General features: G+C 37.5%; 1 protein-coding gene across 1 annotated transcript; it reads right to left on the reverse strand.

Annotated features, from left to right (window-relative positions):
• Nucleotides 1–15,947: 15,947 nt before the first annotated feature.
• On the reverse strand, nt 15,948–19,303 carry LOC115431627 (ornithine decarboxylase-like). The gene is made up of 8 exons (XM_030152129.1): nt 19,278–19,303; nt 19,026–19,199; nt 18,743–18,915; nt 18,445–18,661; nt 17,417–17,500; nt 16,647–16,809; nt 16,252–16,364; nt 15,948–16,184 (listed from the first exon to the last, which is right to left on the reverse strand). The coding sequence occupies exons 2-8, from the start codon at nt 19,065–19,067 to the stop codon at nt 15,948–15,950; spliced, it is 1,029 nt and encodes a 342-aa protein (XP_030007989.1). The 5' UTR covers nt 19,068–19,199; nt 19,278–19,303.
• Between the last annotated feature and the right edge of the window lie 7,785 nt (nt 19,304–27,088).

Genomic DNA, 27,088 nt, shown 5'->3' on the forward strand with positions numbered 1-27,088 from the left:
AGCTGGTTTGTAATATGTTTCTATCTGCTTTAATTGCTGGTTAGCTGGTTTATAATAGGTTCCTATCTGCTTTAACTGCTGGTTAGCTGGTTTGTAATAGGTTCCTATCTGCTTTAACTGCTGGTTAGCTGGTTTATGTATGTTTCTATCTGCTTTAACTGCTGGTTATCTGGTTTGTAATAGGTTCATATCTGCTTTAATTGCTGGTTTGCTGGTTTATAATAGGTTCCTATCTGCTTTAACTGCTGGTTAGCTGGTTTGTAATATGTTTCTATCTGCTTTAATTGCTGGTTAGCTGGTTTATAATAGGTTCCTATCTGCTTTAACTGCTGGTTAGCTGGTTTATATATGTTTTTATCTGCTTTAACTGCTGGTTAGCTGGTTTGTAATAGGTTCCTATCTGCTTTAACTGCTGGTTAGCTGGTTTATATATGTTCCTATCTGCTTTAACTACTGGTTAGCTGGTTTATAATAGGTTCCTATTTGCTTTAACTGCTGGTTAGCTCGTTTATATATGTTTCTATCTGCTTTAACTGCTGGTTATCTGGTTTGTAATAGGTTCATTTCTGCTTTAATTGCTGGTTTGCTGGTTTATAATAGGTTCCTATCTGCTTTAACTGCTGGTTAGCTGGTTTTTAATATGTTTCTATCTGCTTTAATTGCTGGTTAGCTGGTTTATAATAGGTTCCTATCTGCTTTAACTGCTGGTTAGCTGGTTTATATATGTTTCTATCTGCTTTAACTGCTGGTTAGCTGGTTTGTAATAGATTCCTATCTGCTTTAACTGCTGGTTTGCTGGTTTATAATAGGTTCCTATCTGCTTTAACTGCTGGTTAGCTGGTTTATAACATGTTCCTATCTGCTTTAACTGCTGGTTAGCTGGTTTATAATATGTTCGTATCTGCTTTAACTGCTGGTTAGCTGGTTTATATATGTTTCTGTCTGCTTTAACTGCTGGTTAGCTGGTTTATAATATGTTCATATCTGCTTTAACTTCTGGTTAGCTGGTTTGTAATATGTTCCTATCTGCTTTAACTACTGGTTAGCTGGTTTATAATATGTTCCTATCTGCTTTAAAAACTGGTTAGCTGGTTTGTAATAGGTTCCTATCTGCTTTAATTGCTGGTTAGGTGGTTTGTAATAGGCTCCTATCTGCTTTAACTGCTGGTTAGCTGATTTGTAATATGTTTCTATCTGCTTTAATTGCTGGTTAGCTGGTTCATAATATGTTCCTATCTGCTTTAACTGCTGGTTAGCTGGTTTATAATATGTTCCTATCTGCTTTAACTGCTGGTTAGCTGGTTTATAATATGTTCATATCTGCTTTAACTTCTGGTTAGCTGGTTTGTAATAGGTTCCTATCTGCTTTAATTGCTGGTTAGCTGGTTTATAATATGTTCCTATCTGCTTTAACTACTGGTTAGCTGGTTTATAATATGTTCCTATCTGCTTTAAAAACTGGTTAGCTGGTTTGTAATATGTTTCTATCTGCTTTAACTGCTGGTTAGCTGGTTTATAATAGGTTCCTATCTGCTTTAACTGCTGGTTAGCTGGTTTATATATGTTTCTATCTGCTTTAACTGCTGGTTAGCTGGTTTATAATAGGTTCCTATCTGCTTTAACTGCTGGTTAGCTGGTTTATATATGTTTCTATCTGCTTTAACTGCTGGTTAGCTGGTTTATAATATGTTCGTATCTGCTTTAACTGCTGGTTAGCTGGTTTATATATGTTTCTGTCTGCTTTAACTGCTGGTTAGCTGGTTTATAATATGTTCATATCTGCTTTAACTTCTGGTTAGCTGGTTTGTAATATGTTCCTATCTGCTTTAACTACTGGTTAGCTGGTTTATAATATGTTCCTATCTGCTTTAAAAACTGGTTAGCTGGTTTGTAATAGGTTCCTATCTGCTTTAATTGCTGGTTAGGTGGTTTGTAATAGGCTCCTATCTGCTTTAACTGCTGGTTAGCTGATTTGTAATATGTTTCTATCTGCTTTAATTGCTGGTTAGCTGGTTCATAATATGTTCCTATCTGCTTTAACTGCTGGTTAGCTGGTTTATAATATGTTCCTATCTGCTTTAACTGCTGGTTAGCTGGTTTATAATATGTTCATATCTGCTTTAACTTCTGGTTAGCTGGTTTGTAATAGGTTCCTATCTGCTTTAATTGCTGGTTTGCTGGTTTATAATATGTTCCTATCTGCTTTAACTGCTGGTTAGCTGGTTTATAACATGTTCCTATCTGCTTTAACTGCTGGTTAGCTGGTTTGTAATATGTTTCTATCTGCTTTAATTGCTGGTTAGCTGGTTTATAATATGTTCCTATCTGCTTTAACTGCTGGTTAGCTGGTTTATAATATGTTCCTATCTGCTTTAACTGCTGGTTAGCTGGTTTGTAATATGTTTCTATCTGCTTTAATTGCTGGTTAGCTGGTTTACAATAGGTTCCTATCTACTTTAACTGCTGGTTAGCTGGTTTATATATGTTTCTATCTGCTTTAACTGCTGGTTAGCTGGTTAGCTGGTTTGTAATAGGTTCGTATCTGCTTTAACTGCTGGTTAGCTGGTTTATAATAGTTTCATATCTGCTTTACCTGCTGGTTAGGTGGTTTATATATGTTCCTATCGGCTTTAACTGCTGGTTTGCTGGTTTATAATAGTTTCGTATCTGCTTTAACTGCTGGTTTGCTGGTTTATAATAGTTTCGTATCTGCTTTATCTGCTGGTTAGCTGGTTTATATATGTTTCTATCTGCTTTAACTGCTGGGTTGCTGGTTTATAATATGTTCCTATCTGCTTTAACTGCTGGTTAGCTGGTTTATAATATGTTCCTATCTGCTTGAACTGCTGGTTAGCTGGTTTATAATATGTTCCTATCTGCTTTAACTGCTGGTTAGCTGGTTTATAATAGGTTTCTATCTGCTTTAACTGCTGGTTAGCTGGTTTATATATGTTTCTATCTGCTTTAACTGCTGGTTAGCTGGTTTGTAATAGGTTCCTATCTGCTTTAACTGCTGGTTAGCTTGTTTATATATGTTTCTATCTGCTTTAACTGCTGGTTAGCTGGTTTATAATATGTTCGTATCTGCTTTAACTGCTGGTTAGCTGGTTTATATATGTTTCTGTCTGCTTTAACTGCTGGTTAGCCGGTTTATAATATGTTCATATCTGTTTTAACTGCTGGTTAGCTGGTTTGTAATAGGTTCCTATATGCTTTAACTGCTGGTTAGCTGGTTTATAATATGTTCCTATCTGCTTTAACTGCTGGTTAGCTGGTTTATAATATGTTCCTATCTGCTTTAAGTGCTGGTTAGCTGGTTTGTAATATGTTTCTATCTGCTTTAACTGCTGGTTAGCTGGTTTATAATAGTTTCATATCTGCTTTAACTGCTGGTTAGCTGGTTTATAATATGTTCCTATCTGGTTTAAGTGCTGGTTAGCTGGTTTTTTAATATGTTTCTATCTGCTTTAACTGATGGTTAGCTGGTTTATAATAGTTTCATATCTGCTTTAACTGCTGGTTAGGTGGTTTATATATGTTCCTATCGGCTTTAACTGCTGGTTTGCTGGTTTATAATAGTTTCGTATCTGCTTTAACTGCTGGTTAGCTGGTTTATATATGTTTCTATCTGCTTTAACTGCTGGTTAGCTGGTTTATAATATATTCCTATCTGCTTTAACTGCTGGTTAGCTGGTTTATAATATGTTCCTATCTGCTTTAACTGCTGGTTAGCTGGTTTATATATATTTCTATCTGCTTTAACTGCTGGTTTTCTGGTTTGTAATAGGTTCATATCTGCTTTAATTTCTGGTTTGCTGGTTTATAATAGGTTCCTATCTGCTTTAACTGCTGGTTAGCTGGTTTTTAATATGTTTCTATCTGCTTTAATTGCTGGTTAGCTGGTTTATAATAGGTTCCTATCTGCTTTTACTGCTGGTTAGCTGGTTTATATATGTTTCTATCTGCTTTAACTGCTGGTTAACTGGTTTGTAATAGGTTCCTATCTGCTTTAACTGCTGGTTAGCTGGTTTATATATGTTTCTATCTGCTTTAACTGCTGGTTAGCTGGTTTATAATATGTTCGTATCTGCTTTAACTGCTGGTTAGCTGGTTTATATATGTTTCTGTCTGCTTTAACTGCTGGTTAGCCGGTTTATAATATGTTCATATCTGCTTTAACTGCTGGTTAGCTGGTTTGTAATAGGTTCCTATCTGCTTTAATTGCTGGTTAGCTGGTTTATAATATGTTCCTATCTGCTTTAACTGCTGGCTAGCTGGTTTATAATATGTTCCTATCTGCTTTAAGTGCTGGTTAGCTGGTTTGTAATATGTTTCTATCTGCTTTAACTGCTGGTTAGCTGGTTTATAATAGTTTCATATCTGCTTTAACTGCTAGTTAGCTGGTTTATATATGTTCCTATCGGCTTTAACTGCTGGTTTGCTGGTTTATAATAGTTTCGTATCTGCTTTAACTTCTGGTTTGCTGGTTTATAATAGGTTCGTATCTGCTTTAACTGCTGGTTAGCTGGTTTATATATGTTTCCATCTGCTTTAACTGCTGGTTAGCTGGTTTATATATGTTTCTATCTGCTTTAACTGCTGGTTAGCTGGTTTATAATATGTTCCTATCTGCTTTAACTGCTGGTTTGCTGGTTTATAATATGTTCCTATCTGCTTTAACTGCTGGTTAGCTGGTTTATAATATGTTTCTATCTGCTTTAATTGCTGGTTAGCTGGTTTATAATATGTTCCTATCTGCTTTAACTGCTGGTTAGCTGGTTTGTAATATGTTTCTATCTGCTTTAATTGCTGGTTAGCTGGTTTATAATATGTTCCTATCTGCTTTAACTGCTGGTTAGCTGGTTTGTAATATGTTTCTATCTGCTTTAATTGCTGGTTAGCTGGTTTATAATAGGTTCCTATCTGCTTTAACTGCTGGTTAGCTGGTTTGTAATAGGTTCCTATCTGCTTTAACTGCTGGTTAGCTGGTTTATGTATGTTTCTATCTGCTTTAACTGCTGGTTATCTGGTTTGTAATAGGTTCATATCTGCTTTAATTGCTGGTTTGCTGGTTTATAATAGGTTCCTATCTGCTTTAACTGCTGGTTAGCTGGTTTGTAATATGTTTCTATCTGCTTTAATTGCTGGTTAGCTGGTTTATAATAGGTTCCTATCTGCTTTAACTGCTGGTTAGCTGGTTTATATATGTTTTTATCTGCTTTAACTGCTGGTTAGCTGGTTTGTAATAGGTTCCTATCTGCTTTAACTGCTGGTTAGCTGGTTTATATATGTTCCTATCTGCTTTAACTACTGGTTAGCTGGTTTATAATAGGTTCCTATTTGCTTTAACTGCTGGTTAGCTCGTTTATATATGTTTCTATCTGCTTTAACTGCTGGTTATCTGGTTTGTAATAGGTTCATTTCTGCTTTAATTGCTGGTTTGCTGGTTTATAATAGGTTCCTATCTGCTTTAACTGCTGGTTAGCTGGTTTTTAATATGTTCCTATCTGCTTTAAGTGCTGGTTAGCTGGTTTGTAATATGTTTCTATCTGCTTTAACTGCTGGTTAGCTGGTTTATAATAGTTTCATATCTGCTTTAACTGCTAGTTAGCTGGTTTATATATGTTCCTATCGGCTTTAACTGCTGGTTTGCTGGTTTATAATAGTTTCGTATCTGCTTTAACTTCTGGTTTGCTGGTTTATAATAGGTTCGTATCTGCTTTAACTGCTGGTTAGCTGGTTTATATATGTTTCCATCTGCTTTAACTGCTGGTTAGCTGGTTTATATATGTTTCTATCTGCTTTAACTGCTGGTTAGCTGGTTTATAATATGTTCCTATCTGCTTTAACTGCTGGTTTGCTGGTTTATAATATGTTCCTATCTGCTTTAACTGCTGGTTAGCTGGTTTATAATATGTTTCTATCTGCTTTAATTGCTGGTTAGCTGGTTTATAATATGTTCCTATCTGCTTTAACTGCTGGTTAGCTGGTTTGTAATATGTTTCTATCTGCTTTAATTGCTGGTTAGCTGGTTTATAATATGTTCCTATCTGCTTTAACTGCTGGTTAGCTGGTTTGTAATATGTTTCTATCTGCTTTAATTGCTGGTTAGCTGGTTTATAATAGGTTCCTATCTGCTTTAACTGCTGGTTAGCTGGTTTGTAATAGGTTCCTATCTGCTTTAACTGCTGGTTAGCTGGTTTATGTATGTTTCTATCTGCTTTAACTGCTGGTTATCTGGTTTGTAATAGGTTCATATCTGCTTTAATTGCTGGTTTGCTGGTTTATAATAGGTTCCTATCTGCTTTAACTGCTGGTTAGCTGGTTTGTAATATGTTTCTATCTGCTTTAATTGCTGGTTAGCTGGTTTATAATAGGTTCCTATCTGCTTTAACTGCTGGTTAGCTGGTTTATATATGTTTTTATCTGCTTTAACTGCTGGTTAGCTGGTTTGTAATAGGTTCCTATCTGCTTTAACTGCTGGTTAGCTGGTTTATATATGTTCCTATCTGCTTTAACTACTGGTTAGCTGGTTTATAATAGGTTCCTATTTGCTTTAACTGCTGGTTAGCTCGTTTATATATGTTTCTATCTGCTTTAACTGCTGGTTATCTGGTTTGTAATAGGTTCATTTCTGCTTTAATTGCTGGTTTGCTGGTTTATAATAGGTTCCTATCTGCTTTAACTGCTGGTTAGCTGGTTTTTAATATGTTTCTATCTGCTTTAATTGCTGGTTAGCTGGTTTATAATAGGTTCCTATCTGCTTTAACTGCTGGTTAGCTGGTTTATATATGTTTCTATCTGCTTTAACTGCTGGTTAGCTGGTTTGTAATAGATTCCTATCTGCTTTAACTGCTGGTTTGCTGGTTTATAATAGGTTCCTATCTGCTTTAACTGCTGGTTAGCTGGTTTATAACATGTTCCTATCTGCTTTAACTGCTGGTTAGCTGGTTTATAATATGTTCGTATCTGCTTTAACTGCTGGTTAGCTGGTTTATATATGTTTCTGTCTGCTTTAACTGCTGGTTAGCTGGTTTATAATATGTTCATATCTGCTTTAACTTCTGGTTAGCTGGTTTGTAATATGTTCCTATCTGCTTTAACTACTGGTTAGCTGGTTTATAATATGTTCCTATCTGCTTTAAAAACTGGTTAGCTGGTTTGTAATAGGTTCCTATCTGCTTTAATTGCTGGTTAGGTGGTTTGTAATAGGCTCCTATCTGCTTTAACTGCTGGTTAGCTGATTTGTAATATGTTTCTATCTGCTTTAATTGCTGGTTAGCTGGTTCATAATATGTTCCTATCTGCTTTAACTGCTGGTTAGCTGGTTTATAATATGTTCCTATCTGCTTTAACTGCTGGTTAGCTGGTTTATAATATGTTCATATCTGCTTTAACTTCTGGTTAGCTGGTTTGTAATAGGTTCCTATCTGCTTTAATTGCTGGTTAGCTGGTTTATAATATGTTCCTATCTGCTTTAACTACTGGTTAGCTGGTTTATAATATGTTCCTATCTGCTTTAAAAACTGGTTAGCTGGTTTGTAATATGTTTCTATCTGCTTTAACTGCTGGTTAGCTGGTTTATAATAGGTTCCTATCTGCTTTAACTGCTGGTTAGCTGGTTTATATATGTTTCTATCTGCTTTAACTGCTGGTTAGCTGGTTTATAATAGGTTCCTATCTGCTTTAACTGCTGGTTAGCTGGTTTATATATGTTTCTATCTGCTTTAACTGCTGGTTAGCTGGTTTATAATATGTTCGTATCTGCTTTAACTGCTGGTTAGCTGGTTTATATATGTTTCTGTCTGCTTTAACTGCTGGTTAGCTGGTTTATAATATGTTCATATCTGCTTTAACTTCTGGTTAGCTGGTTTGTAATATGTTCCTATCTGCTTTAACTACTGGTTAGCTGGTTTATAATATGTTCCTATCTGCTTTAAAAACTGGTTAGCTGGTTTGTAATAGGTTCCTATCTGCTTTAATTGCTGGTTAGGTGGTTTGTAATAGGCTCCTATCTGCTTTAACTGCTGGTTAGCTGATTTGTAATATGTTTCTATCTGCTTTAATTGCTGGTTAGCTGGTTCATAATATGTTCCTATCTGCTTTAACTGCTGGTTAGCTGGTTTATAATATGTTCCTATCTGCTTTAACTGCTGGTTAGCTGGTTTATAATATGTTCATATCTGCTTTAACTTCTGGTTAGCTGGTTTGTAATAGGTTCCTATCTGCTTTAATTGCTGGTTAGCTGGTTTATAATATGTTCCTATCTGCTTTAACTACTGGTTAGCTGGTTTATAATATGTTCCTATCTGCTTTAAAAACTGGTTAGCTGGTTTGTAATATGTTTCTATCTGCTTTAACTGCTGGTTAGCTGGTTTATAATAGGTTCCTATCTGCTTTAACTGCTGGTTAGCTGGTTTATATATGTTTCTATCTGCTTTAACTGCTGGTTAGCTGGTTTATAATAGGTTCCTATCTGCTTTAACTGCTGGTTAGCTGGTTTATATATGTTTCTATCTGCTTTAACTGCTGGTTAGCTGGTTTATAATATGTTCGTATCTGCTTTAACTGCTGGTTAGCTGGTTTATATATGTTTCTGTCTGCTTTAACTGCTGGTTAGCTGGTTTATAATATGTTCATATCTGCTTTAACTTCTGGTTAGCTGGTTTGTAATAGGTTCCTATCTGCTTTAATTGCTGGTTAGCTGGTTTATAATATGTTCCTATCTGCTTTAACTACTGGTTAGCTGGTTTATAATATGTTCCTATCTGCTTTAAAGACTGGTTAGCTGGTTTGTAATAGGTTCCTATCTGCTTTAATTGCTGGTTAGCTGGTTTGTAATAGGCTCCTATCTGCTTTAACTGCTGGTTAGCTGGTTTGTAATATGTTTCTATCTGCTTTAATTGCTGGTTAGCTGGTTTATAATATGTTCCTATCTGCTTTAACTGCTGGTTAGCTGGTTTATAATATGTTCCTATCTGCTTTAACTGCTGGTTAGCTGGTTTGTAATATGTTTCTATCTGCTTTAATTGCTGGTTAGCTGGTTTATAATAGGTTCCTATCTGCTTTAACTGCTGGTTTGCTGGTTTGTAATAGGTTCCTATCTGCTTTAACTGCTGGTTAGCTCGTTTATAATATGTTCCTATCTGCTTTAACTGCTGGTTAGCTGGGTTATAATATGTTCCTATCTGCTTTAACTGCTGATTAGCTGGTTTATAATATGTTCCTATCTGCTTTAACTGCTGGTTAGCTGGTTTATAATATGTTCCTATCTGCTTTAACTGCTGGTTTGCTGGTTTGTAATAGGTTCCTCAGGGCTCGTGACTGCGACTGAATTACGGTCGCATGCGCCTGAGAATTTCGGTAGTGCGACTGTTTTTGAGATTACGATCGCACGGTGCGCCAATAAAAAAATGAGCGAAAATTAAAACGTGCGCCTAGAATAATGGCTTCAGAAGTAACTCGTCAGCTGAAAATAAACAAGCTCCACACCCCGCTGACTGAAGCGGAAAATCTGGTCCCCGCCCCCTCGCGTGCGCATCTCTGCGGATGGTCCAACACTGCATGACTTCGATGCACTGCCAGCGGTCAGGAAGTACCTGCACTCTGGCACCAGGTCAAGGAGATTTGACTTCAGGTGTGGTGTAGACCACAGTAACTAAGGGTCTTTAGGCCATGAAACAAAAAAGTTGGTTGTTGCAAATAATGGTGTGATTCGTCTTTCTTCTCCAAGAACTAACTAAAGTATATACCACACATTGACAATTGTTTTGCACCTTTGTCAATGTAAGCTTTTTCTTTCATACTCTATTCAAATACTTTATTCTAGGTTTTTAACATTGCTTAAATACATACAGGAATTAGGGCTGCACGATTAATCGATTTTAAATCGAAATCGGATTTTTTAATTAGGACGATTTTTAAAAAAGGGAAATCGTAAAATCGATTTCATCTCTCTCGTGCCTGCGGGCCGTGCGCTTGCGGGCTCCCGTAGGCTCCTCCTCCTATCAGTGACAGCGGTCTTTCACAGAACTCCGTGCAATGGCCGGACTTTAAATGTGTTCATGAGCCCGCAGTACTTATAGCAATGTAAGCCGTGGCTTCACGCATGGATCCCGCAACTGAAATAGAACTGCATGCGGATCACTCATCTTCCGTTGTCCCGGATCCGTACCGTACTGTCTTCTTCTGATCCGGGTCCGGGTCTCGGGGTCATCAGCCTCAGCAGAGGAGCCCAGACAGCCCCCTGCCCACACACATCCACCCGCTCCAGGATAGAATCCCTCCAGCGTGTCCTGGGTCAGTCTGTTCCACGCACGGATCCCTCAGTTTAAACAGAACCGCATGTGGATCACTTATATTAACCTGGTCCACGCACGCACGCACGCACGACTGATGCCTGTCACTGACTTACATTGGTATCACTTCTGTGGGCCCAGATACCCAGGGAAAAAAAATAAAATTAAATAAAATTAAAAAAAAAAAAACAACAACAACACACACACACATATATATATATTAAAAAAATTTAAATAATTAATTTAGTCCTCTTGCTAAATTTTTCATTCACAAATGTAAGTTCTGTAACACAAAAACAAATATTATTTATTTTTTGAAAGATGTTGAACTTTATTTAAAGCTGTTAGTTAAATCTGGAAACAAAAAGGCTATAAAAAACATAAGTATTTGCTCTGATTTGGACATTGTATTATTGTGTATTCCCCCTGGCAAACTTATGTTATTTTCTTGTTGCATACATTGTTTGTATACTCTATTTCATTCAATAAAGATTTAATTAAGAAAAAATAAACTTCTGGGGGTTCATCACATGATACCATCACAGATTTGAGGTCACAGCAGTGCCTTGCATTGTGGGCTGCTCACGAAAACGACATGCTGACTTCTGTTGTCTTTTGTAGTTTTACCCAAAAATCGAAATCAAAATCGAAAATCGAGTTTTTAGAGGAAAAAATCGGGATTTTTTTTTTTTGCCAAAATCGTGCAGCCCTAATAGGAATATTACTTGGTATGGCCAAGAGTTTTGCTTGTTCTCCAAATTTTTTATATAATAGTGGTGCGCCTAGATTTTAGCCTGTGCTCCTAACTTTTTAGGCTTAGGAGCACAGTGCTCCTAGGTCAAAAAGTTAATTTTGAGCCCTGTTCCTATCTGCTTTAACTGCTGGTTAGCTGGTTTATATATGTTTCTATCTGCTTTAACTGCTAGTTAGCTGGTTTATAATAGGTTCCTATCTGCTTTAACTGCTGGTTAGCTGGTTTATGTATGTTTCTATCTGCTTTAACTGCTGGTTATCTGGTTTGTAATAGGTTCATATCTGCTTTAATTGCTGGTTTGCTGGTTTATAATAGGTTCCTATCTGCTTTAACTGCTGGTTAGTTGGTTTGTAATAGGTTCCTATCTGCTTTAACTGCTGGTTAGCTGGTTTATATATGTTTCTATCTGCTTTAACTACTGGTTAGCTGGTTTATAATAGGTTCCTATCTGCTTTAACTGCTGGTTAGCTGGTTTATATATGTTTCTATCTGCTTTAACTGCTGGTTATCTGGTTTGTAATAGGTTCATATCTGCTTTAATTGCTGGTTAGCTGGTTTTTAATATGTTTCTATCTGCTTTAATTGCTGGTTAGCTGGTTTATAATAGGTTCCTATCTGCTTTAACTGCTGGTTAGCTGGTTTATAATAGGTTCCTATCTGCTTTAACTGCTGGTTAGTTGGTTTGTAATAGGTTCCTATCTGCTTTAACTGCTGGTTAGCTGGTTTATATATGTTTCTATCTGCTTTAACTACTGGTTAGCTGGTTTATAATAGGTTCCTATCTGCTTTAACTGCTGGTTAGCTGGTTTATATATGTTTCTATCTGCTTTAACTGCTGGTTATCTGGTTTGTAATAGGTTCATATCTGCTTTAATTGCTGGTTAGCTGGTTTGTAATATGTTTCTATCTGCTTTAATTGCTGGTTAGCTGGTTTATAATAGGTTCCTATCTGCTTTAACTGCTGGTTAGCTGGTTTATAATAGGTTCCTATCTGCTTTAACTGCTGGTTAGCTGGTTTTTAATATGTTTCTATCTGCTTTAATTGCTGGTTAGCTGGTTTATAATAGGTTCCTATCTGCTTTAACTGCTGGTTAGCTGGTTTATAATAGGTTCCTATCTGCTTTAACTGCTGGTTAGCTGGTTTATATATGTTTCTATCTGCTTTAACTGCTGGTTAGCTGGTTTATAATATGTTCGTATCTGCTTTAACTGCTGGTTAGCTGGTTTATATATGTTTCTGTCTGCTTTAACTGCTGGTTAGCTGGTTTGTAATAGGTTCCTATCTGCTTTAATTGCTGGTTAGCTGGTTTATAATAGGTTCCTATCTGCTTTAACTGCTGGTTAGCTGGTTTATAATATGTTCCTATATGGTTGTGCAATTAATCGAAATTCGATTACGATTTCGATTATTACACGCAACGATTACAAAAATTATGTAATCGAGAAAAAACGATTATTAATTTTGAGTTGTTTAATTCACGCGCATGCAAGCTCCCATGAGCTGCTCTGCCCCGCCCCCCTCTAAGCTACTGCTGCCAGCTAGCCGGCAGGTCCACCCCAAGAGGACAGTTGTACCTAGTGACCTGGAAAAACGGCAAGAGAATCACAGCAGAAGTGCTTGGTAAACAAAAAAGGCAAGTCAAATTCAATTGTATGGAATCACTTTGGGTTTGATGAAGAAGACGAAGAGCAAAAACACAGCACGTGCACAAAGTGTTTCGTAGTTGTGTCCGCACCGACCGGTAACACAACAAACCTTTTTAACCATTTAAAGTTTAACCACCGCCACCTTTATCATAATCTTATGAAAAACTAAAACACATAAAAACAACTCCGTTTACAACTTCGCCCGCAATGCAATCTTCAGTCTCCGAATCTCTTTATGCTGCAACTCCCGTATTAACCTAACCCTAACCTGTATAACCCTAGCGTGCGTATTCTAGATGGCTGATGTAAACAGAAGGCCTGAACTGAAACCTCACGGCACGCCACTAAATTTACTGTTTCATACTACATTGAACATACTGGAATTTATAATTTGCACCTTACGTGAGTTTTTTTTTTTTTTTTTTTATTGCTGCAGTTCTATGGCAGGTCTATAGCAGTTTAATTACAGTGCACTATTTATTTACAAAAGGAAACATACTTGAATTTACAGTACACTTATTGCATTCAAAGATTTTTTTGTTTCGTACAAAAGTGAACATACTTTGTTTTAGTGGTTAAAAGCTTTATTTATGTTTAAAGAGTATATTTTACATTGTTTTGCTAGAAAAAAATAAACAACTTTAATGTTAACAAATAATCGTTTTTAATAATCGTGATTTCAATTATTGCTAAAATAATCGTGATTATTTTTTTTCCTATAATCGAGCAGCCCTATGTTCCTATCTGCTTTAACTGCTGGTTTGCTGGTTTATAATAGGTTCCTATCTGTTTTAACTGCTGGTTAGCTGGTTTATATATGTTTCTATCTGCTTTAACTGCTGGTTAGCTGGTTTATATATGTTTCTATCTGCTTTAACTGCTGGTTAGCTGGTTTATAATACGTTCCTATCTGCTTTAACTGTTGGTTAGCTGGTTTATAATATGTTCCTGTCTGCTTTAACTGCTGGTTAGCTGGTTTATAATATGTTCCTATCTGTTTTAACTGCTGGTTAGCTGGTTTGTAATATGTTTCTATCTGCTTTAATTGCTGATTAGCTGGTTTTATAATATGTTCCTTTCTGCTTTAACTGCTGGTTAGCTGGTTTATATATGTTTCAATCTGCTTTAACTGCTGGTTAGCTGGTTTGTAATATGTTTCTATCTGCTTTAACTGCTGGTTAGCTGGTTTATATATGTTTCTATCTCTGTAACTGCTGGTTAGCTGGTTTATAATAGGTTCCTATCTGCTTTAACTGCTGGTTTGCTGGTTTATATATGTTTCTATCTGCTTTAACTGCTGGTTATCTGGTTTGTAATAGGTTCCTATCTGCTTTAATTGCTGGTTAGCTGGTTTATAATAGGTTCCTATCTGCTTTAACTGCTGGTTAGCTGGTTTGTAATATGTTTCTGTCTGCTTTAATTGCTGGTTAGCTGGTTTATAATAGGTTCCTATCTGCTTTAACTGCTGGTTAGCTGGTTTATATATGTTTCTGTCTGCTTTAACTGCTGGTTAGCTGGTTTGTAAAAGGTTCCTATCTGCTTTAACTGCTGGTTAGCTGGTTCATATATGTTTCTATCTGCTTTAACTGCTGGTTAGCTGGTTTATATATGTTTCTATCTGCTTTAACTGCTGGTTAGCTGGTTTATAATATGTTCCTATCTGCTTTAACTGCTGGTTAGCTGGTTTATAATATGTTCCTATCTGCTTTAACTGCTGGTTAGCTGGTTTATAATAGGTTCCTATCTGCTTTAACTGGTGGTTAGCTGGTTTATAATATGTTCCTATCTGCTTTAACTGCTGGTTAGCTGGTTTATAATAGTTTCGTATCTGCTTTAACTGCTGGTTAGCTGGTTTATAATAGTTTCGTATCTGCTTTAACTGCTGGTTAGCTGGTTTATATATGTTCCTATCGGCTTTAACTGCTGGTTAGCTGGTTTATAATAGTTTTGTATCTGCTTTAACTGCTGGTTAGCTGGTTTATAATAGTTTCGTATCTGCTTTAACTGCTGGTTAGCTGGTTTATATATGTTTCTATCTGCTTTAACTGCTGGTTAGCTGGTTTATATATGTTTCTATCTGCTTTAACTGCTGGCTGCTTTTTGCATCTCCTCTCATGCTTCGCACATCTTCGCATTGTTACACGTAAGTGACGTTGTGTATGGATTGCACCCCCCCCTCAACCTGCTATAGGGAATTTATACATTGTACGGTACATTGTGTCTCTGCTCAGTCCATGAGCCGCCCTAACCCGACCCCCAAATAAAGTTTCCAGGGTAACCCATATCCACGCCTCACTAATTTCTTTGAATAGGATGATGAGGAAGATAAAATATATGAAATAACTAAAACTAATACTAAAACTAAACTAAACTAAACTAAAACTAAGCATTCAGAAAAAAAACGATAACTAATAAGAACTAACAAACGTGCTCTAAAAACTAATTAAAACTAACTGAATAAGAGAAAAAAAAGTCAAAACTAATTAAAACTAAACTGTAATTAAAAATCCAAAACTATTATAACCTTGGTGTGAAGATAATGCACAGGGGGCCTGGGCTTCCACTACATCTGCCTGATGGCCATAACATAAGTTGTAGCAGGTATCTAGAATTAAAGCATTATTTCAGATCATCACTGCCTTTGTAACTATTGACCTCATTGCATCATCCACAGCAACTGATTGTACACAAGCAAGAATGTCAAACAATACATTTTTTAAGTACCTTCGATGCTCTTGAGCAGTGACCCATTGTACCGTTAGGGTTATAGCTGAGCTATGTTTAAACAGATATAGATTGTGCTTCAGTTACATGTTACATGAAATTTAATAGCGTGCATATTGGTTTTACAGTTTTAAAAAAAGAGCAAACATCATAAGGTTAAAACAAAAACTACACATTTTCCACATCTTTGTGTTTTTCATACAAGTGAAAACAGCTGTCCTGTATTTAGGACAAATACTACCTTAAAATATCTTAAAAAAACAAAAAACAAAACCTCTTAATATTCATTTTTACTATTGTTGAAACATATACCAGCAGTCTACATAAAGTCATCAGTCACTTTAAAATTTATACTTTCAGGATTATGTATGAACCCATACTGCAATACAGAGAAAAATTCTACACCCTGAAAATAATCTGTTTGTATTACAGAAAAGGTTTAATTAACTTGCATGAGTAAATTACTTTTATTTTCTTGATTGGTCCTGCATCTGACTTGTAATATATAATAAATAACCTCTGCACTAAGACAAGTTGAACATGTTCCATGTCTGAGCAGATAAAACAGGGTAAATGTCTGCTTTGTCAAAGCCATTGAAGTCAGATGAACAACACACAGTGTAGGCTCCCATGTTGTCAATAAGAAGCCAGTCCCCAACTTGAACCTCAGGCATCCAGTAGTTGGCAGTGACTCTGTCCAGGCTGTCGCAGGTCGGACCCCAGATAATGGACCGGTATCTCTTCTCACCGCTCTCCACCACCTATGGACATTACATTTAGGACAAACATCTGGCTGTCTATAAAGTATGTAGTATATGATCAAATTACCCTGTGGAGATACGGAGCCACATTTATGTGGGCAGGATAAGATATGAGGAAGTTTAAGGAGCCAAAGACTCCATCAGTGATGTAGTACATCATCACTCTGTCATTCTCAGGATCTGGGAAAGCAGACATTTTACAATTAACATTTTAGCCAAAACAGGAAGTGGTTGAACACTAACAATGAGTCTTTAGATAATTCTGCCACCATTTGATCATTTGCTGATCAGTTACTAACTAGTACAATTATAACAGTGTCTCACATTTCCTTATTTTACATGACATGGAAACATCAGTATGATAATATCCTGTTAGTGACAGAACTGGAGCTTTGTGCCCACAGTGTGATGTCACAGCATAATGTCTGGTGTGGGTATGGTCTATAGACACATTATACACACCTCTGATTTGAGTCACATCATCCATGACAACTTTTTTAGCAAAAACGTTCACAGCCAGTGTGAAGGCTGAGCCCACATAGTACTGTCCTGGTTCAGCAATGACCTGCACCCCACTGTCAGCCGGGAAGAATTCATCCAACGCCTCGTTGATTACCTTTGAAAACTAGGACAATAAAATACCACAGGTATACAATCATACATACAGGTCGTAATAAATTCTATATAATCTTATGTGAACATCAGGAGAAGCACCACATCTCAATTACTCCCCCTCTGGTCTTTGACCTATAAATACCTATCATGCAACATGTGCAATGAGCCACAAAACATAGAATAACATGAAAACTAAAAGCCTTTTTAGCATAACTTTAACCAGGGAGCAGCTTTCACTTCAAATCAACAGGAACCATTTTGAGGTCTGAATTCCAGTTCTAAACAACAGGTGGTTATTATGGATAAATCTATAACCCAGCATCATGGGTTTTGTGTGTATTCTGCACCCACCTTGAATGTTATCAGTTCTAGAAGACTCCTATCATCCATTCCAGTGGCTCATAATGTATTGAAAAGTGGACAACCACTCCAGATTTAGAAGCTATGGACATGATTCCACCTACAGATGCCCATTTAATGGGCTGATAACATTCAAAGCGGGTGCATTCTGGCTTGAGTTTGTCTGACTGCCTTTAACTGAATCCATTAATCATTTGCTTTTGTAGTTTTCTGGTTCACACTGTAGAAACACATACTTATCAAGATATTTTTTATACCTCATCAAATTGAATCTGAAAGCCCTCATTTCCAGGGAATCCACCACCGATATCTAATAGTCTCATCTGAAATCCCAGCAAAACCTGAAACAAAAATATCTGTCAGTTAGTACTTTAACAAAAACAATGATGAAAAGTAGTAAAAATACTGTTTCGAAAAATACTGAACATGAGGCCTATCCCCAAACAAAACAAAACGAAGTGTGTAGTGATGGGGACCAGACCGCCTATGTCAAGAACGAGTCTTTCAGGAGTCGAGACTGAGTCGAGACCAAGTTTTCATAGCTATGATTTAATACCACCCCAACAACAGTTAGATCTACAGACTAAGCTAGTCTGGGAAATGTTTACAGGAGCAGTCTGACACACTCTTGTTTACTTAACCTCTTCATATGAACTTTTCACTATCATTAGAAAAAAATCCCTGCCAATTTTTCAAAACTGCTTCAACAGCACTGCTCTGTCATCAACATGTTAAGCCCATCCAAGTCTTTGGCAATTACTGTTTTGTGATTATGAAAGGCAAATTTTATGACTCCAGATTGGTCGCTCATCTTGTCTCTGCTCTGTGATTGCAGCAGCAACTGAAGTGAAGTCACTGATACTCACTGAATGCAGAATCTTTGCATTGCACCATGGGATGTACTTTTCAAATAATGCCTGTCAATATTCCAAGATTGGACTCAAGTACTACAACACTAAATGTGTTAAAAATTGTGTTCTACATTTCACGTTTTATGTATTTGATTTTTATTGATAAACTTCTTGCACCACCTGCTGTTGTGGAGGATGAAGATTTCAAATCCTTCATCATAAACACAGCAGAAAGACTAAAAACAGGTATATGCTGTGGTTATTACTCAGGCATGATCTGTTACAGTCATGTGATCTACCAACATGTACTTAATGGGTATTTAATAAACTAAATGTATTTGTTAATCATGTTCTGTTCTTACAAAAACACTTATATATAGCATGTGTCTTTTTTCATTTGCTAAGTTTTGTCAGGAAATGACCTCTCTACTTACCGCTGTGTCAAAGACATGCCGAGCATCTTCGATGGCCTGTTTGTACGCCAAACTATCTGTGCATCCACTACCTACATGGAAACTGACTCCGATGACCTCTAAGTCCAGCTCTTTACATCGTTCCAGCAGCTTTTTAACCACTGATAGTTTGGTTCCAAACTTTTGGCTGAGTCTTGTTGCTGACTTGGAGTCATCCACTGCAATCCGCAGAACTAGTCTGGAAAGATTGTTGTTAACCAGTGAAGAACAAACAATTCACAATAGGATCTGATCAACACAACACTTTGTGTTTACTTACTTTGCTCTGGTGTGACAAGCAGAAATCTTTAGGAGTTCCTCCTCACAGTCAAATGTCATCATGTCCACTCCATGAGTACTGGCATATTTGATGTGGGATTGTGGTTTTGTGGTATGTGCGTAAATGATTTTCTCAGGAGTGACTCCAAGAGACAAGACCAACTCTATCTCACCCTGTAATCAATGAAAATGTGTTTAAAATGTGCAAGGAAATAAGAGGAAAACATCTCCAAGTGAAGACTGTGGACGACAGAAAACACAGTGTTGGATTGTTTTGGGAGTACCTTGCTGGCACAGTCAAAGCCTGTACCCAGAGTGCTCAGCATCCTGATCACTGCTGGGGTGCTGTTGCACTTCACTGCATAGAAAGGCTTCACTCGAGGTAGAGTCCTGAGCCATCTGATGTGCTTTTGGTGTAAATCATCCAAATTTGCCACATGGAATGGCACTTCACTGTCCTGAATAAATGAAGCAGAATTCACTTACACAATGTATTAATAACACAACTGGAGGTATATGATGTCTGGGATACTTACCACTGAATGACGCTCTTTGATTTTATCATTTATGAAATCACTGATAGTTTTGGTTGTATCTAAAATTTCAGTGTCACAAACATCCATGACTAACACTGAAATTAAAAAAATTGAAAGAACAGATACGTCAGCATACACTTAAAAATATAAACTTCTCAAGCTCAAATACAAAAATCTTCAAATTATGTTGTACAAGCAGACATTAGCTCTGAACACACACTTAGAAGTTCTTCTCCTCAACAAGTGTTCTCCTCTGGTCCAAACTTAAGTAGAAAATCACACCAACAGTGTGAGTTTATCAATGATGGTTTTCCCCTCCTACAATTTTTAATGTGGCACCAGGAGCTCATCCTTTGTTGACATCAGATAAACCCAACTCTTTTTTGACTACATCCCAGATCATAGCCAGCCGCACTTTTTTTTTTTTTTTTTTTTTTTTCAATTGTAAGAAGACTGCAGGGGCAGTGGCGTTTCTAGCTCATTTTTGGGAGTGCTGAAGAGAATTTTTTTAATGTCCATTTTTAACAAGCTATACAAATGTCAAAACCATATACAGTAAATGGTAGAGCAGCACACCCTGCCTCAAAAATGGTTTGATCCACCCCCCACCCCCCCGCCTTTCCCCGACTCAGACTCTGAGTCTTCATCTGCACAGAGCATGTGCAGCCTTCCAGAGTTGGTGAGATACTGTAGTGGTGTAAGTACCTGGTTTAAACCAGGATATGTGACACATTTCTTTATTTCTACCTCTCAATACCAACACATGATTATCACCAGTCCTCATCTGCAAACGTAGATCACTGATGTTGTTAGGTTTGACTGAGCTGGTGGTTTTTGTAGCTAGGAAACATTCCAGGTGGTCTGTCAACCTCTGTCCTCTGTTTGAACTGGAATGAGAGAAGCTGCTGTTGTGTCATGTGTATGTGTTAAAGCCAAGGTGCTACTGTCTGTACCTAACTAGCCTATTGTGTGTGTGTGTGTGTGTGTGTGTGTGTGTGTATGTGTGTGTGTGTGTGTGTATGCCTCATCATTGATATAAGATTTTTTTTTTTTTTTAAAGAGCCAGGTTCAGGTAAGAGTGTAAGATCAAATAGTGTGACTTCATTTTCCACAGAAACCAAATCGTCTATTAGATTGATGTTGTAAGTTGGATAAATGTATCAGTTTATATCTCTTGTTCCATATGAAACACATTGTTTAGTTATTTGCCTTTTGGTTGACAATATAAAGAAAGAGAGGGGAGCAGAGAGAGGGCTTTATTTATTTGGCCTGAGCCGAGTAAAGCCGGTGCAGGGCCTATTGAGTCTGCAGTGGGCGCATGGGGATGAAATTGCCAGTGACGCGGTCGCCTTTCTCCACTGTCGCCACTCTCACACATATACACATTCACGACAGTAAGACCTTTCCGAACATGTACATGACATGTGCACAAACCACATATTTACACCTGCTTAGAATGAATGGGAGTCAATGGGAGACGCCCACTCGGGGTCAGTCACGTGTGTGTAAGTGCACGACACGTAACATCTGACCCCACAGACATGTGGGGGACATTAAGAGCTTTCAAATAAAGCCAAATATGTGGTTGCCACGGAACCGGCTATATTGTTTTTGCTCTGATTATTATTATTTATTTATTTTTTTTCCTTTCTGCCTTCTTCTCTGTGTTTCCAAAGCTGCATAGAGCTGTCATTTGTGTCTCTATGATTTTTGACCAATGATCTATTGAGCTGCAAAGTGCGAATTGTGAATCTCTTGCCAACTTGATGAGTGTTTGCATTCTTCACATTGTCTACACGTACCTCCATATTGTACTGAAATGCCCCAAATGGTCCACACCCTACTTTTCAGTAACCCGGTCGCCCGAGTTCTCAGACAGATTTTCTCCTGAGGGAACACTCATTGTCTCCCGCTGCAGCCCACTCGTTAGCATGTGCGCTGCGGTTGCTCTTACACCTGTGCTGTGGGCGTCAACCTAACCTGCCGTGGCTCTCGTGTGATTGGTTCAGTGCAGCTCTACTTAATTATGATTGCCTGTTCTTATGTCTGTCAAAACATGAGCAAATGAATTCTATCGAAATTGCATCAAGCATGTCTCATATTTCTATCGAGGAAAAGTTATATCGTGATATATATCATTATCGTTTATTGCCCAGCCCTAGTTGCTAGCTGACACACTTCAGTTCTATGATTCTGCGATTCTGAGCAAGGCTATTGTAAGACTATTGCATTGCAAAATTACTAATATCTCCCAAAATATTGGCCCTATCAACTTGTTGTTTTTGCTGGTCTCTTCCTTGACCAAAACTTCATAGGTAGGCCAAACTGCAGCAGTCAGCTCTTTCTGGATTTTGTGTGATGCCCGAGACACACAGACAATCAATCAATCAACCAACCAAATTTTATTTATATAGTGCCAAATCATAACAAAAGTTATCCCATGACACTTTACACATAGAGCTGGTCAAAACTAAACTCTCCTTATGTTTTTATAATATAAAATAGAATATACATCATGGAAGTTATGTGTTTTCCCTACATTAAATGCTTTCCAGAAACACATGTACACTTCACATATATCAGTGGACTTCATTTAAAACAGGACATCTTCATTACATTTGCCTCTTTAACTATATGCTTTACTGTTTGCTTAATTTCACTATACATACTCACAGGTTGCAGGGTTCCCAAGGGTCGTAAAAGGTCTTAAAAGTCTTGAATTTACAAATTTGCATTTAATACCTTTAAAAAAGTCTTTTAAAGGTATTAAATTTGAGATGTTATGTTGCCATAAATGTGTTTAAATGTGTCTGTTAAATGCCTGAACTGCAAAGAAAATAACATTAGTCGACTCAGTTCCACACGTTCCAACCCGACAATTTATTTTGAAATTAGGAACCAATTATCGCTAACTTAATGAGAAATGACTTGGAACGATAAGAATCAAGGTGTTGAGGTAAATAAATAAATTTTCCTAAATCTGAAGAGTCACAAATTTTTGCCAGGATGGCCATTATAGAGGCATTCAGTTCTAAAAAGTCTTAAATTTAACTTGAGGAAACCTGGAGGAATACTGAAGTTAATGTTTACCTAAGTTAATGTCCTTTTTACATTTCGCTAGACAGACAAGAGATCTAAAGTGACAAAAATCCCCTCTGTGTATACTTTTTTTTTTTTTACACCCAAGGCACATGATGGGTTTTTGTTTGAGGATTTAACCAAGGGAGATGGAAATATCCAATATTTGACTCCATTTCTCAGCCTTCCCTCCAGCAAATTTTCTTTTCTTCACTTTTTTTTCTCTGTACTTTTTCCATGACATTGTTTTTATATCTGTCACCTTTTAACCATAGAAGTTTAATATAATGTCAGAAGTTCAATTTGGTTCAAAAAAGAAGTTCAAAAAAGCAGCGTATCTTGGTGGGTATTATCCTGGTAATTTCTGTGTGTGAGAAATACAAGGTGTGGCATGTGAGCATGTGAACAGGTTGAAATGCATGTGTCTCACACCCAGTGATTGAGACTTGAGAGTCCTGTTAACTTCTTCGGTAACACTTTACTTCAAGGTCTAGTTTGTAATGCTTTAAGTGCACATTCATTAGACATTATAATGCATTTATAATGCATTATAAAAGTCATTACAACAGTTTATGATCATGTACAACAACTTATACCAAGGTTAATAAAGTATTATAAATGTAGGCATAATGTATTATAAATTCAGCTTTCATAATGTTTTATACATCCATACCAAAGTGACAGCAGTGTTTGAAGGAAGAATCTCCAGTCCTGGATTACAGAACACATTCTAACCATCATAACTGTAGCCAGTTATAAAGACACAGAGAACTGCTCTGACATGTAGTTTCTGAAACGGAATAATGCCCTATAAACATCAATAATAAGTTACAGGATGACTTTAAGAGCTTTTAGTGAAGTGACAACACTGTCTAAGGTTATTAGCAATTGTATGATATTATAACACAAGTATGATGACGTATGAGCAGTATCTGCTGGATCTAAGTAAAGTGTAAGTCAAAAATTATACATCCAAGTGGTCTTAATAACTCTTTATTTTGCAAAAACAAAACATTAAAAGAACAGAGACAGTAAATAGAAGTGTTACACGTTGCTTTGTACATAAATAAAAAATAATGTGGCAGCTCTGAATCTTTGTTAATTCATACACATACTTTTTTTTTTTTTTTTTTTAAATAAATATGAAATCCCTAAAATAGAAAAAACCTAACAAAAGTTCTCCACCTACAAAAATAAATTCCTTCACACTGCTTTGGTATGGATGTATAAAACATTATGAAAGCAGAATGTATAACACATTATGCCGACACTTATAATACTTTATTAACCTTGGTATAAGTTGTTGTACATGATCATAAACTGTTGTAATGACTTTTATAATGCATTATGAATACATTATAATGTCTCATGAATGTGTGCTTAATGCAGTATAAACTAGACCTTCAAGTAAAGTGTTACCAGTTCTTCCTTAAAAAAGGTTCTTTATTTGTCCTGTCCAGTTCAGGGGAAGGTGAATTAAGTAATAATTTACATCCGTACACAGCGGTCTCCATGAACTAAAGACAAAACATGATTGAAAAACAGACTGCAGCTGTTTACAACTACAGAACTCAGACTGTTTTCTAGTAGGGTAATGTAATTAATAACTATTTGAAATGTTACAACGCCATTACCATTACTGACAGTGAAATGTGGCGCGTTACTATGCACTAATATCTAATAGCTGTTATCCAACCTGGCTCGCTCAGTTTTTTTTTTTATTGCACTTCTTTGGTGAGGGGGGAGGGGTGACAAACACATAAACAAGGGTTTTTCTTAACTGCTGTGCCCTCATACTTTCGGCTAGCGCCCCCTTACTGAAATTCCGATTTTTTTTTCTTTTTTCGGTTGGTTGCTTGCTTTAAAAAATTGCAGGAGGGCCACTAGAGTTACAATATCCCTCTCAGATAGCCTCAGAATGTTCCATTTTTACCTCAATTTTTCAAAAGGGAAACCCCCCCCCTTCCCGCTTCGCTCCCTCGCCTACCTGTGCTCCCTCTTACTAATTTTTTCTAGAAAAACCCCTGCATAAGTAACAATGATTGGCTAAAGGTAGAATACAATATCATGGTAAGCCAATCAGTGCCAGAGTTCAGGTAAGTGGGAAGTGTTGTTACAAACCTCAACAAAAATAGCCATTCAAGAAACTAGATGCAACAGTGGTGAGTCCAGAGACGTCTGTTGAGTTAAAACTGGCATTTTCAGAGTAGAAGTACAGGCACCACTTCAACGTCATCGATGTAAAAGATAAAAACATACATGTGAAGTGTACATTATGTCCCGGAGCAAAGTGTTTGTATGTGTCTGTTATGAGTAAGTCTAATCTCATGAAACATCTCTCAACGGCACACACCACTACAAAGCTAGTGGCCATTGCTAAAAACACAGATGATGTTAGCGCTGCTAGTAGCACAGAGACGGAGCAGTAAAAGCTGGATTTTTCTGCCCCGCAACGACTTGACACAGAGTGAGCTGAATGCTCCAATAGGCAGGTATGTTTTTGAGAACATGCTCCCATTATCAACTGTTGAGTCACACTCCTTTAGAGCCCTGATTGCTAAAATACCAGAGAGAAGAGGGGCCGTTCTACCATGCAGAAAGATGTTTTCTAAATACACCGAAGCAGAGTACGTTAAAATGAATGCTGAGCTCAAAAACAGTTTTGAAGAATTAGCATACACTACTACTAATATACTACTTAGGGATGGGAATCGTTAAGAATTTAACGATTCCGATTCCATTATCGATATTGCTTATTGATCTGATTCTCTTATCGATTCTCATTGGGTGAGGGAATAAAAGAGTACAAACGGGTGTGTTTGCATTAACTGTCTTTTAAATTTCCAATCTCTGTACAGAAAATATAACATATACAGAATGTACAAATAATAACAGATGACGCCAGTCCGGTTCGGAGGGGGGGCGTACAGTGAAAGTGAAACTAAAGACGCTTTACTAATTCCTCTATTGCCGCATTTCTACCACGTGGAACCAGTTTGACTCGGCTCGGCTTGTCTGCCGTTGTGCACCTCATTTCCTTTCCCTTCTTACCTTCGGAAACCTGTATTTGAGGAGTTACGACGTTTGTTGCCCAAACTGGAACCGGCCCGGCGTTCACTCTGCCGCTACATTCACAAGCACCGCTAAGCAGCTTATAAGTATCAAATACGTGACATTCCTGTAAATGATTGACATGCTGTGGACAAATGTTTGAGGATATTGGAGGGATTCCACCCTTTTGAAGACATGTTAGCTTTGACAGTGTTCCAAGTAAGTGGACCTGGTGTCGACTGTTTAGACCGTTTCTGCCTCAACGCCATGTTAGCTACGTTCTTGACCAAAACAATGCAGCGTATGTGTGATGTCATCGTTCATGCACAACGGAGGCGGAATCGATAAGCAGAATCATTAAGCAGGCAGGCAAACGATTCCAAGGAATCGAGCTACTGGGAACCGGTTCTCAAAAAAGAACCGGTTCTCGATTTCCATCCCTAACACTAATGCTGACATATGGACTGCACACAACTGAAGCTATCTTGACATGACTGCACACTGGACAGATCTACCTAGTATGGAGCAAAGGAAAGCAGCCCTAACACGCAGATGTTTCAAGGGCCATCATACTTATGATAGTATTGCAACTGAGCTTGACAACATCCACTCATCCCATAAAATAACATCAACAGTCACAGAAAATTGCTCCAATTTCATCAAGGCCTTCAAAAAGTACCAGCCACTGGAGGAGGATGAATCTGGGAATGATGAGGATGAGGTAACTTTTATGGACATTAATGATATGTTGCTAAACAGTGGTGGTGAAGATGATGGTGTTGCAATTACTTTTCTGTCGCATCAGAGATGTGCATCGCACACATTGAACCTGGTTTTGTGTACTGATGTTGTCTTATGTAACAAGGCTAGCCACTCAGTAGTGGCTACAAACAGTGGATGATGCCATCGCGAGGAAGTTTCTAGTCCCTTGCACTACTAGATGGAATTCTTTTTATGATGCCCTTGTTTGAATCTGTGAAGTCCCCCTCATTGAGCTAACCATAGCTTTAGACATCCTTCTGGGAGAGGACCACTGTTTCCACGGCACACTCCTACCAACACTGGAGACACTGGTACACAAGACCCTGGAACAGAAGACTGGCCTGGAAGTCCTCGTTGACCTTCGAGAGGTCATTGTCATGGTCAGAAATACATACAGATGCATAATAGAAAAAAAATACTGTTAAATATTTTTAAATTTACTCAAGATTTGTAGGCCTAATGATGTGTGGATGTGTGTGTAGATAGTCAGTATTATATGTTTGCATTATGCATCATTTCAGACAATCAAAAGAAGATTTGCGGCGGTGCTGGAAAGCAAGGATCTCGTCTTGGCTGCTGTGACCGCCCGGGTTTAAAGTACGCTGGTTGCAGACACAGGACAGGAAGGACAAGGCCAAGGCATGTCTGCTGGCAGAATGCAGGAAAGGTATCAAAGTCGATGACCGGCAAACAGGTACTAGCACACCAACACGCCACCTCAGCACTGACTCAGCTGTAGGAGATGAATTATTTACTTTTGAAGATGAGGATGACACCTCTGCTACTGCTGAAAGTCAAGTTTTGGACTATTTCAAATCAGGAGCACAAGGGATGGACAGTCTAAATGGATTTCAACCGATAAACAACATCTTACTCAAGTAAAATGCGGCCACTTGACCCAGTGCCCCAGTTGGGAGACT

The sequence above is a fragment of the Sphaeramia orbicularis genome, chromosome 2, assembly GCF_902148855.1.
Source record: "Sphaeramia orbicularis chromosome 2, fSphaOr1.1, whole genome shotgun sequence".
Classification (NCBI taxonomy): domain Eukaryota; kingdom Metazoa; phylum Chordata; class Actinopteri; order Kurtiformes; family Apogonidae; genus Sphaeramia; species Sphaeramia orbicularis.